The following is a 20783-nucleotide window of genomic DNA, read 5'->3' as shown; positions in this document are numbered from 1 at the left end:
AGGGATGAAGCTGTGCAGCCAGCTTTCCTGGCTGCAGTTGTTCACCGTTTACAATGGAAAGCAACAGGAGGACTTTACACAGGGGTTTGTTATCTAGTTGGGCTGATCATCTCCAAAGAGAACTGTGCCTGCTGGATCGCCAAGGGGCAAGCAGTAGATGTGGTAAAGAAGGGGAGGGGCCTAACCAGAGATGGATGGACCACATTTTCTGCCCGAAGCTTCTGCAATCGCAGGAGTCCCTTAGAGACAAAGAAAGCAAAATTACAAACACATGGTTGGGCACATGGTCTTGGAAGGGATCTTGTGCAAGGGGGAAGCTCTGAAATGTACATTCTCAGTCAAAATGATGTAAGGAGAAAGAATGGAGGGAAATGGAGGACTGTGGGAGTTTAGGGGTAAGGTTGACAGGCTGGGATTGATTCAAGAGACAGAAACCAGAGGTTGAAAATCCCTCCCCAAGGTTTGTCTCTTGCCTTTGAGTGAATGATGGTGCCTATCAGATGAGGAAACTGAGGGAAAGTATCAGTGGGTAGGAAGGCTCGAGAGCTGTTTGCATTTGGTGGGGGTGGGGGGATTGCTCAGTACAGCAGCTGAGTAGCTTAGGGATAGTGCCACTTTCTCAATATGAGGAGGCGAATGTTTATGTATTGGTGTGGGAAGAAGGTGGATAAATAGATCATTTTATTAAAATGTGCTAAGTAAAGTGACAAACTTTAGCATAGGGTGCCATGGAAACACTGCCCACAGACATGAATCCCAGCCCAAGGATGCGAGGGAGCCAGCCGTCTGAGCTGAGCTTGGAAGGATAGTCAGATAAGCAGGAAGAGGTGGGAAAGGGATGACAAAGACGCTGACCCCTGAAGCCACAGCAGACAATAGATGCTTAGGGCAAGCTGTTACTCTGAGATGCAGAGAGCATAAGGGAGGAAATGGACAGCGAGCGAGGCTGGAACGGCTGCATCCCTGTCAAAGCCGAATCCGGTGCTCTCTGGATGTGCCTTTCGGGACTAAGCTCTATGGCACTTTGATCCTACTTCCAAGTAGATTTGTAGTGCCTAGGACGTCTGGGAAATATTTATATAGCAATGCATCCTGTGTTGGCTTCGTAAGGTATTATTAATTTCCTCTTATGAAGAGGTCTTATGGTCAGGTGCTTAAAATGGTCAGAAAGAACAGACAGCTGTGCCGTGGCCACCCATCAGGAGATACTCTCATTTCTGCATTCTCCTGTGGCCTCCACTTTAGTGCATTCAGCAAAAAATAATTCTGTGTTTCAAATGAGTGGCTGGGTTTATGTCCAGGAGATATTCCTTATGCACAGCACTCCCCATATATAACAGAGTTAACACACACACACACACACACACACACACACACACACACACTCTGATCCACTGGAACTTCCAGAAATCCCCAGTGTTCCATGTGGCCTTGAACTCCATATAAACAGATGTTTTGGCCATCTGGGTTTAGTTTACAAAAGACATGAGTATGCATTTATTAATAACAGTAAGGTTATCCTCATTCTATACCATTCAATAATATTATCGAAAAGAATTAAGTGTCATAACTGTGGCTCGCTTTGCATCTGCAGATGGAGTTCAATGAGAAAGAACTGAGAAGAGAAATAAGCTATGCAATCAAAAACATACATGGGATCAGGCAAGTGACCCACATTTTTTTCCTGTCTTCAAGCTACCCAAAGAAAATGAGCATTTCAAATGGCTAGCAAAGTAGTATTTCATCATCAAAAGAAAGGAGAGAGTGAGAAGTCAGAAAAAAGAAAATCTTGGCTTTTAACTTAGTGCTAATTTTCTAGATTGCTAGAGAGATTTTAGTAAAGATGATGATAACAATAATAATGAAAACCTTCTGTACTCAATAAGAACTGAGCATTCTACTCATCTTTGAGTAGGTGAACAAGACTCTGTTTGTTCTGTAACTAGGGGGGTGGGTCTTGCTTATTTAAGATGCTCATAAGCAACGGAGAACTGGCAGAATAATTTGGGGTTGTGGAGAGAAATTGGGAAAGAGTAAGAAGGTAATTATTTTTCAATGGAACGATTCCTATGAAATAAATAATTTCAATCACAGTGTGTTATATGCCTATATTTGTGTTTGTGTGAGATAGAGTGTGTGTGAGTGTGTGTATGTGAGTGTGTGTGAGAGTATGTGTGTGTGAGTATCCATGGGAGTGTGTGTATGAGTATGTGTGTATGTGAGTATGTGAATGTGTGGGTGGGTGGGAGTGTGTGTGTGAATGTGTGTGAGTGAGTGTGTGTATGAGTGTGTGAGTGTGTGTGAGTGTACATGTGAATATGTGTGAGTGTGTGTGAGTGAGTGTGTATGAGTGTGTGTTTGTGTGTGTGAGTGTGTGTGAATGTGCATGTGTTTGTGTGAGTGTGTGTGAGTGTGAGTGTGTATTTGTGTGTGAATGTGTCTGTGAGTGTGTGTGAGAGTGTGTGTGTATGTGAGTGTGTGTGAATGTGTGTGTGTGTGCATGTGTGTGTGTGTGTAAGCATGCAGGCACATAGGTACATGCATATGAAGAACTTGTGCAGTGGGCCTGAAGGGTTGAAAACAATAATGCAGCGTTGAGGAAGGAAGAGTGGCAGGAGTCAAGCAGAGGATGGCTGGGTGCAGAGAGATGGTCTTAGGGGAGCTGGGGTTTTTCATATTGGCTGTCGCAGGCAGTGTGGTCAGGAGACTGGAGTGACGGGGCAAGAATATGGCCTGGAGTGAGCTAGAAACGGAATTTCCCATCATCAAGAGTAGTGCTGTTCTCCTACTTTGTATTTTAGTATTCTTAGGCTTTAGATAACAAATCTGGACAGACAGTGTAGCTTATCAGCAACGAAATCTGTCTCTCATGGTTCTGGAGGATGAAATCACAAGAGCTCTCCAGCTTGACCTGGCCTGGTGAGGGGCATCTTCCAGTCTGTATGCCACTCAACTCTCACAGTGCCTGTACGTGGTCAAAGGAGGACAAGCAAACTCTCTCACCTCTTCCCATGAGACCTGAATCTCGTTCCTGAAAGTCTCACCCTTACAATCTAGTTTCTTGCCAAAGGCCCTACATCATAATGTGGTGACATCAAGTATTCCGGGTTTTAACATACAGATCTCAGGGGAAACACGCACACTCAGCCTATAGTGATGTCGTCTAGAATTATGATATACATTTCTTAAAACACGTATCTTGAGCCCATGTAGAGTAAGCTAATCCCACATAGGTTGCTGGTTCGTGGTTCATAGGTTACCTTAAGCGAAAAAGGGGTCCTCCTGTTGGAGGCCAGCTGTGGTTCAGCTTCTGACACAGGGCCAAGATGAGATCATATCGAGAAGACAGTCTAAGAAGGACCTCTCCCTCACCCCCGCCTGCTCCCCATGCCAGGATCATAGGCACACACCAGCACGCCTAACTTCTTAGGCACTGGGATTGAGTTGAGACCTGGATGTTGGAAGGCAAGTACTTAACAATGGAACCGCAGCTGCAGTTTCCGTTGTCTATAAAACACACATAACTTCTTCTATCCTTTTATTTGCTTCCCTGATTTCCTGTTTCACTTGAGAAAAGCATACAACGACATCAGATTTGAATTGATTCCAAATTAAAAAGAAGATTTTTGTTATTGTTATTTGTTGATTTTATAAATCCATTATTTAGGCATTGTGTGTCACCTAAGTGATTGACGACTCCCCTACAGTCACACCCTTCCATCAGTACCCATGGACTTTGATCTGAGAGCCACCTACCTCTCTGTAGTGCAGAAGCCTTGCTGGAAAGAGCAGATTCTGGGGCCCCACTGTTTCACCATGCAAAAGGGGGGCTTACTTGTTAAGAGAGGGCGGCTTTTGAAATCCTTTAGGGATGGTAAATGGAAACTTAGTAAATTACCTCTTGGAATCAAAAGGGTATTGGTCTTGGGACACCCCAGAGATAGCCCAGTCCACAGATGCTCATTCTCATATAAAATAGTACGCTATGTACACTTAACAACCACTCAGTTTCTCTATGTTTTGAGTTATCTCTAGATTACTCGAAATACCTAATGCTATATGAAAATAGTTGTTACATGGCATTTTTGGAGAAATAATGTCAACAATACTGTCTGTAGTGTTCTGTATACACAAATACTTTTTTCTGAAAAGTTTCAGACAGTGGTTGAATCTACAAGGAACATGGTGTTATAGAGCCCTGGTTACGTTTGTTCCTTTGTGTTGTTTTGAAATAGTGAGTTGAGACAAATTACAGTTAACATTACTTTGTAAGTTATGAAAACATTCATGGCTATTTTGCGTGCTGTACAGGGCATCGAGCCCAGTGCTTGGCCGAGGCTGGGCAAACACTACTCTTCTTAATGCTTGGGCATTGCTGTTAGATAGGAACTTGTAATTTAGGGTTATTAAAGATAGTATTATAATATATATATGTATATAGTCTGTATGGATATGTATGCATGTTTCTATGTGCATGTGCCAAGGTTTGTTTGTGTGTGTATGTTTGTGTACATAAGTGCATGCACACGCACTTGGGTATGTTTGTGTGTTTATGTGATATATGCTGGGGTATGTTTGTGTACTAGTGTGTGTGCATGTGTATATGTGTGTTGTGTTATGTTCTGGGGTATGTTTATGTGCTAGTGTGTGTGTATGTGAGTAGGGTATATTTGTGTGCTAGTATGTGTATATATGTGTGTATGTGGTGTGCTGGCATGTGAGCGTATGTGCTGCCATGCTGTCAGTGTGTGGGTTTGGTGCAGGTGTACTGGTGCACTTTCCTGTGGAGGGCAGAGGTCAGCTTCAGCTGTCATTCTTCAGGAACCATCTTCCTTTGATTTTTGAAAGGAGGAAATCTCTTATTAACCCTATGCTTTTCAAGCAGGCTATGGAGGCTGAACAGTGAGCTCCAGAGATCCATTTGTATCTGATCTGCCTTCCCTCCTCTGGAGTCACAGGGCTTATACCACAGTCTTGTATTTTTAGTGTGTGGGGGCTGGGGCTCAAACTCAGGTCCCCACGCTTGCAAGGCCAGTACGTTAATGACTGATGTGTCACTTCAGCTACTGCTATGAGTTAAAAACTTGGAAGTAGGCTACATGCTCAACTTAAGTCTCATGCCAGTTTAAACGCCATTTAAGGACCATTGGCTACTGCTCAGCTGCTGAAATCTAATCTGCCATTTTCTTTCTTCTACTCAGGACAGGGTTGTTTACTCCAGATATGGCGTTTGAGGCAATAGTCAAAAAGCAGATAGTAAAACTGAAAGGGCCTTCCTTGAAGAGTGTGGACCTGGTAATGCAGGAGCTGATCAACACCGTGAAGAAGTGTACCAAGAGGGTAAGTAAGTTCGCACTGTTTAACTTCCCGGGAAGCTGATTCATTGTCTCCTTGATTCATTCACCTTTCCTGTCCCATGGCATGGCTTTGTTTCCCTAACCCTACTCTGTTAAAGGCAGTTTACGTCTGTGCAAGGAGAAAGGCACTGGCAGATTATAGTGGAAACTGCCTTTTTGGTAAGCAGATCATTCTCTCCCATCATGCCCTGCGATTACTTTGCTTAGTTCAGAAGGTATATCTTTTAGACACCTAATATTTTTCTTTGTTGTCTGAAACAGATAAACATCACCTTAGGCCAATTCGATGAATTCCCTAAACTAATTCCTTTTTTTTATTAGGTATTTTCCTCATTTACATTTCCAATGCTATCCCAAAAGCCCCCCATACCCTCCCGCTCTCCCACTCCCACTTCTTGGCCCTGTCGTTCCCCTGTACTGAGGCATATAAAGTTTGCACGACCAATGGGCCTCTCTTTCCACTGATGGCTGACTAGGCCATCTTCTGATACATATGCAGCTAGAGACATGAGCTCTGGGGGTACTGGTGAGTTCATATTGTTGTTCCACCTATAGGGTTGCAGATCCCTTTAGCTCCTTGGGTACTTTCTCTAGCTCCTCTATTGGGGACCCTGTGATCCATCCAATAGCTGACTGTGAGCATCCACTTCTGTGTTTGCTAGGCCCCGGCATAGTCTCACAAGAGACAGGTCTGTGGGTGAAGGTAATTGTTAGGGAAGGGTGTCATTGACTTCGTGTATATCAATAAAAAGCAAATTCTTATAAATTAATAGTACTTCCACTTTAGCGTAGTATTCCAAAAACAAACACTATATTGGTTGAGAGCCCAGCCTCTGAGGTCCGGTGACCCAGATTCAAACATAACTTTTGACTACAGTCTGTAGGCTCCTTCTGATGCACATGGGACAATGTCTGTCTCAAGTGTGTGATGCACTTGTTTTGCATATTTACAGCACTATTGTGTTAGGCATCTGGAAGCATCCTGCATCATACTTCTCACTGCTGTGAGTTATCATTGGTATAAACCCATGTCACACATCAGGGTGCACTGGTGGTATACTGCAGAGCACAGTTGCTTTCCCATATCATATGTAAATTAATAAGCCAGGGGAAGTAAGTAGGAAACCTGAGGTCAGACAGTGAGGAGTAAACAGAGCAGTGCCTCCCAAGTCTTACAGACACTTAACACCCCGATTCATTCCTCAGTAAGGCCTCAACACAAGTGGGCTCATCCACAAGTGGCCATCTGCCCAGCAGTCTGTACTCTGTACTTTGCATATATGTTGATTCTATAGAGAGCAGTTGAGGAAAGACTTCCCAGTTTGGGTGGCATTTCACTAAAGGACATGGAAAAATAAAAGTTCTAAATTGCTAGGACGACTAGAAGGCTATTTTGAGGGGAGGGTTAGAAAGATGGCTCAGCAGTTAAGAGCACTCACTGCTCTTGTGGAGGACTGGAGTTCCATTCCTAGGAGCACATGTACCCACATACATGCATGTATTTGCACACAGATAATACATTTTAAATCTAAATTTATTTATTGTTTCTTCTCCTTCCTTCCTTCCTTCCTTCCTTCCTTCCTTCCTTCCTTCCTTCCTTCATCTTTTTGTGGCAGGGCCTCTCTTCGTAGTTTTAGCTAGCCTGAAACTTGCTATGTTCATCAGGTTAGTCTAGAACTTGCACAGCTCAGCCGTCCTTTGCCTCACGAGTTCCAGAATTAAAGGTGTGCTCACCAGAAAAAAAATGAAAGAAATCTTTTATACTGGAAAAAAGTGTTAGTGGTGTTTAGGCGAAAGCATTGGTGTTTAGGGGAAAGCAGGCCTGACCTCTGACAGTTGGTGCTGGGACCTTAAATACTTCTGGGAAACATGGTTTTGTTTTTGTTGCCCTTTGCTTTATGTGAGGTCCCTGGCAGTGATTGGTAGGAAGTTTTAGTCTCCTGCTAGAGAAGCTTAGATGGAGATGATCTGTGCATAGCGAATAAGTCAAATGAGTGAGACTTCTAGCTATGAATTCTGAACGAAAAGAGGCAACGAAAGTAACGTGGTATCTCGAAGCTGAGAAGCAATCTGTGAAATTTCCACTGTGCTTCTGGGAGTCTTGTTATCTAAGTCCTTGTCTCTTCTCCCAAACCAGCCAGAGCCCAAAGGGATAGGTACTGGGCAGAGTGGGGGCAGAGGAAGCACACGGGGGAGAAAGTCATGTCTTAAACAGCAGCATTCATTGTCACAGAAGCCAGTGAATACTCTACAAGCCCTGCCTTGTTGCCGGTGCATCTGAAGTACTCTTGATTGGCTTCTTAACCGAGATGTAAGATTAACTATTACTGCACCCTGTTCTAGCCACCTGGATTATTAGCTTCAGGGTGAAGATGTAGCCCGTGGAAGCCTTCATTCAATCAAAGAGCACGGGACTGCACTGATCCTCAGACCCCAGCTTGATTTGATTTTACAGAATGCACTCTGATCAAATGCAAAAAAAAAAAAAAAAAAAAAGTTGTTTGGTTTCTCTGAAAACTGAGCTGAGGGCTTTGCAAAGCCTCGGTAGATTGTCAGCTGTGAACGCCGTGCTTCTGGTGATGTGTGGGCAGGAGAACAGCAAAACAGTGCGTGCTGTTGGCTGGCTGCTGGTAAAAATGTGGGGTGTTTCTGCATTCAGATTCTGCCTTCAGATTATTTAACAAGTGTGCTCAAGTTCTCCCCCTACCCCATTAAAGAGAGCCAGGCTGGCAAGCGTAGGTGAAGGATGCGGTTTATGTAATACAGAGGAGGCAGGACTCTAATCAGTGGATCCATGTGCAGAGAGTAGGCCCTTGCCGGACATCAAAAGATTGGCACATGTGTGTGCGTTTATGTTTTCAGTTATATAAAGTGTTTATGGTATGTATGAATCTTTATTTATTTATTTTTGTATCTTTTCCCATTTTTATCCAACTCACTGAAAAAGCAACAGAAAGGCCCGGGATAAGACATCATGTTTCCAGATACCCTCCGGCTTCTATTTTTAACACCTCCCCCACTTTTGAACCACACTTTCCATTATACTTTCTGGATCAATGTCCTGTGTACTTTTACTGTCTTCTCAGAACATTCTACATTTTACTTTAAATCAAGTAAACCAAAAAAAAAAAAAAAAAAAAAAAAAAAAAAGCCCAGATTTCTCCGAGAGGTTGTTGTTTGCCTTGGAGATTTCTTTATGGATGGAAGTTTATTGATACGATCCTCAAGATGGTCCCAGGGCCTGAGATTAGGTCCTGGGTTTGCTTGCCTCTCCTGTCATGGGCCCCACATACACTTTTTACCACTCTTTCAAAAAAGTCTTCCATTAAGGCCCAAATGGTACTAATACACTCCTCTAATCCCTACTGCCATCACCAGTGGTCCCCGTCTCCTCCCATGATGCATCAGGATTCTTAGAAGTTGGCTTACATTGTTTTTCCTTTGTTCACATTTCACCATTGGTGTCCAGTATCTGTGCAGAGCTCATGTCTAACAGCCAACAGCTACTGTTCTTTACTGTTGTTGATTCCTGGGACTCCCCATTTAGTCCCTGCTCCCCTGCTCCCCTGCTCCCCTGCTCCCCGGCTCCCCTGCTCCCCTGCTCCCCGGCTCCCCGGCTCCCCTGCTCCCCTGCTCCCCTGCTCCCCTGCTCCCCTGACTTCTTGTGGTCCTTGGCACCATCAACAGATGTCTTAGAGGATGCAGCCTTTAAGTCTATGGCACTCAGAACACACGCCATCCCTTGGACTTCCATTAAGATTAAATGTCAGAGCTCAGAGGATGTTCATAAGCCACTGTCCTCTTTGCCTAGAGAGTGGGGACTTTAGATCAGAGAGCCCACTGTTGTGGGGACATATGGGTGAGTGAGACAGTCGATTTGATGACCAGTTACCTAATTTCTGCCTGATTTAATTTTTCTACCAGCTGAAGCTCAAAGGACGGTGAAAGTATTCATTTGTCATTACCATAGTTTCCCCAAAAGCTTGGAAAACAAGTCCCCACTTCTGAATGGATGCTGAAAAGTACTGGGTCTTGTACTTTAGTGCTACTTGGTAATACTCCTCCTGTTCTTCTTCTACAGGGACACCAGATTTAACACTCGTCTTCACAATTCCATAGGCACTGTAAGCCCAGAGATTGGCTTTTTGTCTCTCAGCCCCCCAAGCTTTTCTGCACTCAGAGCATCCCCCTGCCTTACCTTGATCTGTGATAAGACACCAGCCCTGGCCAAGGCTACGGTCCTACCTCTACTCTCACTAAACCCTATCTCAAGCCTATTTACTGCTCTCCTCTCCTTCTCCAGTTAATTCTTCAACCTTTATCCAGCCCGCACTCCACACTTTATGGAGATACTCATGACCAACGTCAGCTGGGGCCTGACTGCCCTAACTAATGGGTCCTCTTATTCCTGAGTGACACTCTTGTTATGATGTGGCCAGGTCTCTCTCCTACAGGCCCTCTTCCATCGTTGCCTGCTCCCTCCCTTGTTCTCAGGGACTGCCCACCTTGGCCATCCTGCAAACCCTGGGATCCGACCATGCCTGTGCATAAGCTTTTTCCTCTTGTTGTTGTAGGTTTAGTTGGCAGATCACATCTCCTAGCACTCAAATTACACTTTAAACTTTAAAACATGGGTGATTCCCAAATCGACACCTCCAGAACAAGCCTTCTGAAAGGATCTGCATCAGCAGATGGACGAGAAAAGGTTCCATTCAGCTCACGGTTTTAGAGAAGATCCAGTTTTTCATGGCCAAGAAAGTTCGTGGTTCTGGGCTTGTGATGCAGCTGTTGAGATTACACAGCCAGGAAGCAGAGACCGAGGCTAGAACCCGTGGCATGTATAACCTTGAGAGATCTGCATCTAACCACTCAGTTCCTCCAGTCAGGTCCCATTGCTTCAAAGTTACATAGCCTTCAAATTAGTGGTGCAAACTAAGGAGCGATGGTTTCCAACAGAGTTGATGGGTAAACATTAGAGGTTCAATCCAGTACACTATCTCCCAACTTACTACAACTATGTCATATCCTTGCATAAGTTCTGAGGATTCTGCTGGTAGCCTACGGATCCTTTGACCTCTAAGCTCAGTACCCTCAAATTCACCCTCCTCTACACTGTTATCAAAGTAGCCTTTCTAAATTCAGACATATATTTTTGTCTGTTTTATTAAAAGGAATGCACTTTCGAGCCTCGAGCATAAAGTTTAAATCTCTCAGGTTTGCATTTCACCATCTAATTTCCAAGTTTTGCCCAGCTATGTTTATCGTCAAACTGCTCGTTACGGCCACTGTTCACTCCCCTCTCCGATTTTTCTTGCCTTTGGCATTTGTACACGGATTCTCCTTGTCTGGAATGTCTCCCTTTCCTCTCTTGTCTTTCTCAGCCATTCATCATTTATAAAGACCCAGCACACTCTTCATCTTTTCCTAACTGCTTTCCTGGAGGGCCTCTGTGAGTCCTTTCCCTGCCCCTTTCCCTACTCCTTTCTCCTCGCTCCAGTTGCTAACCTATGTCTGTTTCTCTCATCATGCCTGAGATGGGGTGTGGGAATTTGTATGTGTTCATTTGTTCCTGTGAGCCCTCCCCTCTTGCTGATTGTAAGTTTGTTTATAACAAAGAGCTGTGTTCATTTATCTTTCAAACCCTAGAACCATCTGCTATGACTATAATTCCCTGGGAGAGACATTGTGGAAATACATGTTTAAATGTACATGTTCTTAAGTTTCCTTGATGCTGAAGAAATATGCACCTCGTTTTGAAAGAGAGTTTTTGTAGTTTCTTCGAAAATGATGACATTTGGACACGGTTTGTTCAAACACCTGTCTTTCTTTATGCCTTATTTTGGTACCCAAAACTTTTGGCCTTAGGTCTACCATCAACCTCTGATTTTAAAACTAGTCTAATTAAAATTAAAGATTTTTTTAAAGGTAAGAATCCTAATTAATGTTACATATGCTAACACTTCATTATCTGGCCCCTTCGAGCACAAGGCATTGAGAAAGTGACTATATAATTTATCGTTCAGCACAGGACATTCTTGAGAGTTAAAGGGAGCTATTAATACTTTCACCATAATTAGGAGAGTAAAATAAGACTGCTCCAGGCAATGTAAAATGTGTAGTTTTTCTGGCTACATTGTAGTTCCGTACTTAAAAGCCTTGTTTTTATTTATATCCCTTATGTTGATTGCTTCATGTGTAAAATCCTTTAATGTTTTTTCCCCTTATGTACATGAACGTACATTAGCTTAAAACATATGGGGTTTATGTGTGCACAAACACCACAGAGCAAAGCTAATTTTTTTTTTTGCTCTGGGGATTGCATTTCTTCTCAGATACTTTCTCACTGTCGTCTCTGGGGCACAGGATAACAAGACAGCTCTTCCTGAGCCATTCGGGCTCTCTCAGGAATAGCTCAACTTTGGAAGTTTTCTGGTGGCCTCAGTTTTCACTGCCTTCCTTTACCTCCTCACCTTTGGCTCAGTGTCTCAAGGTTCTGAAGCTTTCTGCAGGAAGCACAGGGAGGAACAACTTAGGTTTTTGACCACAGTTTAGCAACTGTGTCATTTATTGACCTCTTGGGAAACCACATTCTTCGATCGCTATCATGCCAATTAATTGATCCCACTACCCCCAACTGCTTAGAATAAAAACTTTGTCATAAAAAAAGATACCTTACTTTAGTTTTCCATTAGAAACCCAGGCAAGAACTTTGCATTAAAAGGTGCTGTTTGAAGAAATGTCCAGTTCTTTGGTATAGCTGACCCAGAGTCCATATCAACTAAGGAAGGAATTCTAAAGTCCTGACTGGGGTTTTAGTGCCCTACACGATCTTTCTCCCCTTCCATCTCTAAGTTCCCCTCTTCCTTCCCCTCCTCCCCACTGCAGCCTCACTGCTGTGTTTGTGTCTGTAGCATGCTGAAGAGACAGGTCAGTGGAAACTTCGCTTTCTGTTCCTTGAGGTAGCTGCAAAGATCCAACCTTTACTTGCCTCAGGTCTATGTTCAAAGGCCATATTAACAGAGTATCTCGGATTTTCTATCTATAATTTCACAGTCTCTCCAACCCCAAACACGCAGGAGACTCCCCCAGTCTTCATGTTACCCCACTCCTTTTCTTTGTGGCACACAGGCCTGTGTGAATTATACCCCGTATGCCTCTTGTTGTTGGGCAATGAAGGGACCCTGAGAATATAAGCTCTGATGGTGGGGGCTTGATTTATTGAGCTCAGTTCTATTTCCAATCCCAATACTGTCCCTTTCCCCCAATAGTAGTTTTGAATGCATATATGGAAGGATATTGAAATCACATCTTGTTGATGTAGCAAGTGACAGTCAACATATGGCAGAAGTAGGGCAGAAGGAAAAGCCACAAAACATAGAGTAGGTTCAGTGTGACCTATGTCTGTTCTGTGTAAAAGGCTTGAGTTTCCATTTCTCTGCCTCTGACTGAGTATTGTTTGAAGCTTTTATTGGATGCTATAGGAAATCTAGGCCCATGCTTAGCTCTTCCTCCTATCTTCTGTTTTTCCTCCTTTCCTACTTAAATGCTCATTAATGTGTCTACCAAACATAAACTCAGGATGACAGAGGAGAAGAAAGCCCGATTAAGACCTTCAGGTACTGTTTTGACACAGTGTCAACCCACTCTGGCCTGTTTGGGTGTCTTCTGCATTCCTTAAGAGACCAAGCGCGCCTTTACCGACAGCCTTTCGGCTTTCTTCCATCTGAGGTTGGCCCCTGAAATGTCAATTCCTTAGCATTTGCCGGATAACATGAAAGTTCTCTTGATTTCTCTGTTTAAAAGTTTTTCCATCATGTGCCTCATCATTTCTCCCTCCAGTTGCAGAAAGTATTTGAGGTTGAGCGATTTGGAATTCGCCCACTTGGAGGAAAGCAGCTGACACATTTCTCGCTCCGCTCGGAACTTACTCTATCCAAGTTAGCCAGGAGCTGGCTCCATTTGTAAAACAGAAAGTACTTCTGTGCCACGAGGAGGAGCCTCACCATTTCCCGACAGCTCTGGACTGGAACTGCTCCTCACTTCCAATCCTTTGAGAACGTGGGTGAACGCAGCTCCTCTCTCTTCACAACACTTTCTTTCTCATCTCTTGAATAAACCGAGCAAGATATCACACACATGTAAAGGGTTGCTAGGGATCTTTGAGGGTGACACACTTAATTCATAGAAAATGAAGTAGATTTTAAATGTTCTCATGAGCAATGCAAATCATAAACTGATGGTCACTTTATAGTGTGCCCAGTGTCTGAAGGTTTATAGCTTTTAGATTAAAAATAAAACCTCTATAGTCAGCAAGACTCACAAAGTCAGGTCTAATAGATACAAGGGATGTTTCTGTTTCTGGTTCTGGTTTTCTCTGTGATCCTGCTACAGGTTCAGGAATGGTGGTGATTAACCAACAAGCTGACTTTTTGCTTAAGGCAGCAGACTAGTTATTCTTAAGGCCTTAGAATCCTTGGCTGGCTCATGCATATCCCAGGAGAAACTGTACAGCCTGCCTCCTGTGATCCAATCGATTAATGTTTAGTAGGTTTTATAAGTGTGTAATTTTTGTTTTATTGAATAGAAATACCTTTCAAGTGTTTCTTTTACCTCCAGAGAAAAATATGGTTCATACTTAAATTTTTATGTAGAAGTTCCCCCAAATAATTATACACAACCCTAAATAACACTTAAGCTATTGGGCATAATTAAGATGTAGTTTTGTACCTTTTCATTATAATGGCACTTTCTCTCAAAAATTTTCTCAAATTAAAATTTTCTCTGAGCCAAACATTCAAGGGTTGGATTCTAAGAAAAAGATAAGTTGTGTTATTTCTTTATTGACTCTTTATTATTTAAGAATAGTCAAGTGATTGAAGCAAGAAGAAATTTGCCATTTAATCAGTGTACAGTGTGATTGGAAGTTTCAGCCTCATTATGAGGGCATTAAATTCGGAGGCAAACTTAGGGAAGGTTTAACAATTTTTTTGTGTGTGTGTGTTTTCTCTCTTGCTTTTTGAGAACATTTCCCTTGTGTGACTATGTATTTATGTAGTGAACCGGCTACTCCAGATGATAAGATTCAATATCAGGTGCTCTGACACATAGGGAACACAGGGCCAGTGGATAGCAGTTGCCTAGTAAGTGACTGATATGATATAAATCAAGAAATATACCATTTCTTCCTTCCCTGATTCCTTATGAATAATTTATAGAATATAGGTAATTAATGGGGAATTAAGGTCTAAATATGGTGCTTTTTAGATCAACATTATTTAGGCAGACATGATTAGAATTCTTTGCAATGTAAGCTTTTAACTGAACACCTTGAGAGTCATAATGATTTAAATGACTGTAGAAATTGTAATTGCACCTTAAACAAGAGATATGGCAGTGAGGCGGACGCAGAGCTGGCAATCAGGACAGAGTATGTTTGAGAGCGGGAATGAGGGCTGTACAAACACCCAGCAATTCCTACTGAATGAGCTGATGAGCCCAGGAGTCAGAACCCAATCAGAAATCATTCTGAATGTCAGAGGACTTTGATGTCCCCTCTCCTGTGTGCATCATAAAAACCGAGCATCACATGTGCAAACCCACAATGGAAATTCAACATTTTGGCATGTTCCACCCTCAGAATCCTTTGCAGGTCAAGCACATAGCTCATGTGATTATTTCATTGATGCCTTTCAGTGATTCTCAAGGCTAGTGTTGCCTGCTGTTGTCTCTAGTCCTCCATCCGTCCCCATCCCCATACACATGTGAGGTCAGGGCTGGTTTTTTGTTTTTTTTCTCTTTAGTTTTTTTATTTTGTTTCCTTATAATTTCATATATATGCTTTTGTGTCAGTTGTTGGTACAAAACTACAAGCTGCTTTCATGATAAAATTGAGCTCGGTGGGTAGCAAGCTTGGAAAGATAAGCACACATATACATACATGCACACATGCATTCATGCACAGATACACATATGCACATGAACACAAGACCCTTCTCTTTATTCTCTCCTCAGTTTCCACCACTCTCCTTCATTCCCTCTCAAACTGATGGCTTCTTTTTCTTTAATTTTAAGCCTCATAAAAGATACTCTGCAGCATTCTCAAAGTGTCAGAGGGTAATTTGGCTGATAGACTCTCTGGTAGAATGTTTCTGAAATGGGAAATTTATTTGTATCTTGCCAATGATCCATGAAGTAAGATTTCGAAAGAATGTACATCTCAAGATTCAGATAAGAATGAACTAGCCGGGTGTGGTGGCGCACACCTTTAATCCCAGCACTTGGGAGGCAGAGGCAGGCGGATTTCTGAGTTCGAGGCCAGCCTGGTCTACAGAGTGAGTTCCAGGACAGCCAGGGCTATACAGAGAAACCTTGTCTTGAAACAAACAAACAAACAAACAAACAAAAACAAAAAAAAACAAAACAAAAAAGGAAAAGAAAAGAAAAGAGTGAATTAATACTTCTTTGTCTTTCTGTATCTCTCGCTGTTCATGTATATATGGTACGTATTTGTGAAGAGATCAGAGGACAACCTCAGGTATTGCCCACCTTACTTTTCGAGTAATGTAGTCTGCCCTTGCTGGCCAGTGAGCCCCAGAGCCCCTCCTTTCTCAGCTTTCCCAGGAAAGAGATAAGAGACGTGTGTGGCCATACACGGATTTTCATACACATGCTTCTGAGACATCAGACTTGGTCTCCGTGCTTGTTCATCAAGTGCTTTTTCCTTACTAGATTATGGAAATAGTTGACATTCTGTATTGTTTTGATAGTTGTATAAAAATACTCTACTCTAGAAACCTCTGCTGAGGAGTAAATGTATATATAGTTAAAAGAGTCACTACTGTTAATATTGTATCATGTTTGCTCAGCTTTCTGTGTTCACAGACAGTAGAGTAGACTTGCAAACGTTTGAAACCCCAGCTCTGAGAACTGTAGAGGCTTGCTGCAGCTTGCCAGCTTCCAGTCTAGCCATGAATAAGCCCTGAGTAAGAGTGAGTTTGCTTCAAAGAAATGGGAAGAGAGTTATTGAAAAGGCACCAAAACTGTAGTCCAGTCTCCAGGCACACTCAGTTGTGAACATAGCCATCCATGCACAAGCACACATAGCCAGTCACATAGACCATACAGATACATAAATAAAGTCAAATAAATACATGAGTTAAAAACATAATTTGTAACGGCCACTTATAAATGGTTCTCTTTTGATTTGTTTAATATCATTGGATACTTAGGTATTAAGTTCCTGTTTATCTAATTTTGCCATTCTGAATAATCGTGTAATAAAAGTCTTTGTGATTTTTATCTTAGGATTCTGGCAGGTTGTTATGTTGAAATGTGTGTGTGTGTGTGTGTGTATGTGTGTGAGAGAGAGAGAAAGAGACAGAGACAGAGAGACAGAGATAGAGAGGCAGAGAGACAGAGACAGAAGGAGACATTGTGTATGCTTTGAGGTTCTTGATAAAAATTCCAACATTTCCCTCAGGGAGTCTTCCTTCATTGACTCTCAGCTACACGGGGCTCAGTCTAACTTCACCTGTTGTCTTACAAAACTAACAGCAACTTGACAACATAGTATCTACTCTTTTCCCCAGCAGCGTCACTCAGGCAGTTTAATGTTCACCTTCCCCCCAAGGTACATATTTGCTACTTGAATTTTGTTCTTGCCTCCTTGTATTGTGCTATTTTGTTACTGTTAAGGTGTTTGTATTTTCTTAGCATTGAAATTCACCATTTACTTGGAATAGCCATTGGCTTGTCTTTCTTTTCTATTTCCTCACATTGCTGCCTCTGTCAAAGCCGCTGTTCCTTTTCTGATTTTTTTTTTTCAGTAGCCAAAAAGTCCTGACCTACCTCCATGCATTTGCCTGGTGTCTTGGGGTTTCTTTTGCTGCTCTAAAACACCATGACCAAAAGCAACTTGTTGAGGAAAGAGTTTGGTTCAGTTTGCACTTTTACATCACAGGGCATCAGTGAAGGAAGTCAGGGCAGGAACTCAATCAAGGTAGGATCCTGGAGACAGGTGTTGGAACAAAACCACTGCTTACTGGCTTGCTCCCCATGGCTGGATTAGCTTGCTTTCTTATATACCCCCAAACTACTTGTCCATGGGTGGCCCTGCCCACAATGGGCTGGGCCCACTCACATCAATCATTAATTTAAAAAATGCACTACTGACTTGCCTACAGGCAAATCTTTCAGAGGTATTTTCTTTATTAAGAGCTCTTTTTCCCAAATAAAACAAATGCATGCATTTGTCCAGTTGACAATAATCTATCCAGGACACTGGGTTTCTGCTTTGTTTCTAGAGAACAGCTGTGCTGGGTTTGAGGCGTCTCCTCATAGTTGACAGGACTGCTGGGGTTTTTCCTCCTTCAGAAGTTCATGTCTCTCTTTTGCTCTCAGACAGAACAACCTCTGTAATAACAGCACACATTTCTCTTTCTGTTTTTGTGGTACAATCCTTGTGTGGTATTCATGCCGGGACATGTTTTCTTGACAGCTGGCAAACTTCCCCAGACTCTGTGAAGAAACAGAAAGGATTGTTGCTAACCACATCCGTGAGAGAGAAGGCAAGACAAAGGATCAGGTGAGTGAGACCTTGCCTGATGGCTGGGTCCTTTGTGGGGAGTGGAAGGATTTTACCAAGGTGTTGGCCTTAGTCCTCAATGAGAGAACAGTGAAACGTATAGTAACTTCGTATTTACCTTTTATGAAGTATATATGTTACTACTATACCAATACCTCATGCATGCTAAAATATAAACAAGAATCTAATCTAGAAGTCTAAAAATTTTACATCAATAATAGAATGTCAGAGCCAAGTACAGGGCCTGACACACAATCTCAGCTCTTGAGAGGCAAAGGCAGAGAGAGGGCTTGCCGCAAGTCTGAGGCCAGCGTGAGCTTCGGTGTAAGACTCTGTCTCAGTGAACAAATCAACAACTAAGATCAGCCTGCCTCTTATTTCCCCCTCCACCTTCTATGACCATCACGTGCACCTTTCTAGCATCTATGCACAGCTCTTGGATAACCGGGAATCCAGAAACAGAATGCATTTTTTTCTTTCATGTGGATATTTCACATATTACTGGGTGCTCCAGTATATTAAATTTTTTCTAAACGTTTTACTTGTAGTTTTCTATGAACTTTCCTGTGAAATGTACAGTGAAGAAAAATACTGAGGAATGAATCTTTTAAACGTTCAGAGCCATCTTGTACCTTGAAAGCATCTTTGAACCCTAGTTCTCTGACTTGGAAAGATTATTTTTAAGGGAGGCTACTTACTTGAGAAAAGAATAACAAATTCTTATGTCAAAATGGCTTTATTCTTAGTTACTTATCAACACGATAGTGGGAAATACTGACTTTCAAATGCTCTTCCACGACACAGCTGCAAGCATCGTGTGGAGGGAACACTGGACTTAGGCCATGTGTTCTCTCCCAAATAACAGCATGTTCTTGTGAAAACCACCTCTTAGAACTGTTGTTTGTGGTTTTTTTCCCCCTGGGCAGAACTGGGATGCCATTCTATATGGTCTCTGAGTGCCTCAGTAAGTCAGTATTCCAAGAATTCTGTGATGGCCAGATGAGTAGAGGAAGGAGAAAAAAAAAGCAGAGGAAAAAATATATATAGAGAGTAGAAACCACAGAAGAGAGACACACACGCTCCCATAGAGTCAGTGCAAATGTGTGGGGGGTGGTGGAAGTGAGGGGACAGTGTCAGAAGCTTGGCAGGCTGTGACATTTGCAAAGGACCCTGGTGAAAACCATTTTCCTGCTGAAGCTCAGGAATCATGGTGACTACTTTTTATCAGTGTGCTTTGAATATTAACTGCCCACTATTTATAATTTCCACTTGTTTTCCAGCTTTTACAATCTTGGACAGCAGCCCAAAGCAGAGAATAGAGTTATTGTAATTTAGCCAGCATTAACTCATGAGCCAGTGAAACGAAGCCAGGGACCAGACATATAGTCCCAAGCTAAAGGTTCCCTCTCCCCATGTAATGGGCCAATAAAACCTAGTTCTATAAAATCTAATGCACATGCCTGAAATTGCAGCACTTAGGAAGTAGAGGCAGGAGAATTAGAAATTCAAGTTCATTCTCTGTTATGCAGCCAGTTCAAGGCCAGACTGGGCTACATGAGAGCCCAGTCCAGTTACATTTTCTTTGCTCTGATAAAATCAGCTAGTTGCAAAGCCCCTTGGGGGAGAAAGGATTTCTTTTGGCTTGCAGGTCCAGGTCACAGTCTATCAGTGCAGAATTCCCAAGGTGCCAGGGACTGGAAGCAGCTCCATACATTATGCCCACAGCCAAGGACAGGGAGGAATGGCTATGAGGTTCTTCCTTGTTCGATCCCGCTAATCTGATCAGAGCCCTGACTGCGAAATATCCACACTCAGAGTATGTCTTTTCACCTCAAATAACCAAGAAATAAAAATATCCCTCACAGGCATGGCCACAGGCCAATCTGATATATATAGTCCCTCACTGAGACTCTCTTTCTAGGTGACATGAGGTTGTGTCAAGTTGACAGTGAAAAACAAAACTACCCGTTGCAGACCTGATCTCAAAGGAATCAACTCTATACACGATCATAAATAAATAAGATACTACTTTATCTTGTGTTTTCAGGCTGTAACATTCAAATGATAGTATATAAACTTAATTCATAGGGATACTAAGTAAAAACAATATTGAGAAAAAAGTAATATATTGTTTTAACCATTTTTGTGACCTTACATAGGTCAGGTGTTGACATTTTCATGTGAACTTTTATTCTTCATTTCTTTTTCTGTTTTGCTAAAACAACATGCTTAGTTTAGCATTTGTTCTGAAACAACCAAGTCCCAGTGTCCAAGAACCAACCCCAAAGTTCATGAAATGGAAGAGTGTGAACAGACAGATCGGTGACTACACAGACTTGAGTTTATACTAGAGTTTCTGACTGAAGCGTAGTCCTGGCTTGTAGTACCATAGGTGGAGCCAAGGCTTTCCATCAGGAGACATAAGTTTCTAAAGTGACCAGAACAAAAGGCACTGCTTCTTGCTGGGAAATGCTTATGTTGTGCCACGCTAACATCAAAGAGTCACACCCAGTATTGACATGGAGTCTGGTCCTACCACTCCTAGCAGCCCGGTAGTGCTGTGTATTTCTAACAAGCTGAGAAGCAACATGAGAGTGTCGGGGGTGTGGTCTAGGACGAGTGTAGTGATTATGATTCAAAAAGGCTATGGCTGAGTCAAGGTGAGTCCCCATGTCATCATTGTGAAGTATGCCAGGCTAAGCCCTTGTGACACTGGAGCTCTCATTATTAAGATAATGGATTCTGAGCTTAGACTCAGTGGACAGCAAGTCTGAGCTCTGACTCTTACTTTCTATATAATATTTATTAGTTATTTGCATTTTTAAAAACTATTTAGTGTGTGT

General features: G+C 42.5%; 1 protein-coding gene across 4 annotated transcripts in view; it reads left to right on the top strand.

Annotated features, from left to right (window-relative positions):
• Positions 1 to 20783, top strand: part of Dnm3 (dynamin 3) — a 482789-nt gene that overhangs the window by 154489 nt on the left and 307517 nt on the right. For all 4 annotated transcript variants that reach the window (XM_029478095.2, XM_029478106.2, XM_085842512.1 and 1 more), the window contains exons 9-11: positions 1595 to 1662; positions 5202 to 5340; positions 17854 to 17940. In XM_029478095.2, coding sequence (XP_029333955.1) covers positions 1595 to 1662; positions 5202 to 5340; positions 17854 to 17940 — 294 coding nt within the window. The remainder of the gene's footprint in view (positions 1 to 1594; positions 1663 to 5201; positions 5341 to 17853; positions 17941 to 20783) is intronic.

The sequence above is a fragment of the Mus caroli genome, unplaced genomic scaffold (assembly GCF_978045245.1).
Source record: "Mus caroli unplaced genomic scaffold, Mus_caroli_1 scaffold_1, whole genome shotgun sequence".
NCBI classification, from domain to species: domain Eukaryota; kingdom Metazoa; phylum Chordata; class Mammalia; order Rodentia; family Muridae; genus Mus; species Mus caroli.
The sequence above is the reverse complement of the archived record's forward strand: the minus strand, read 5'-3'. Positions and strand labels throughout refer to the sequence as shown.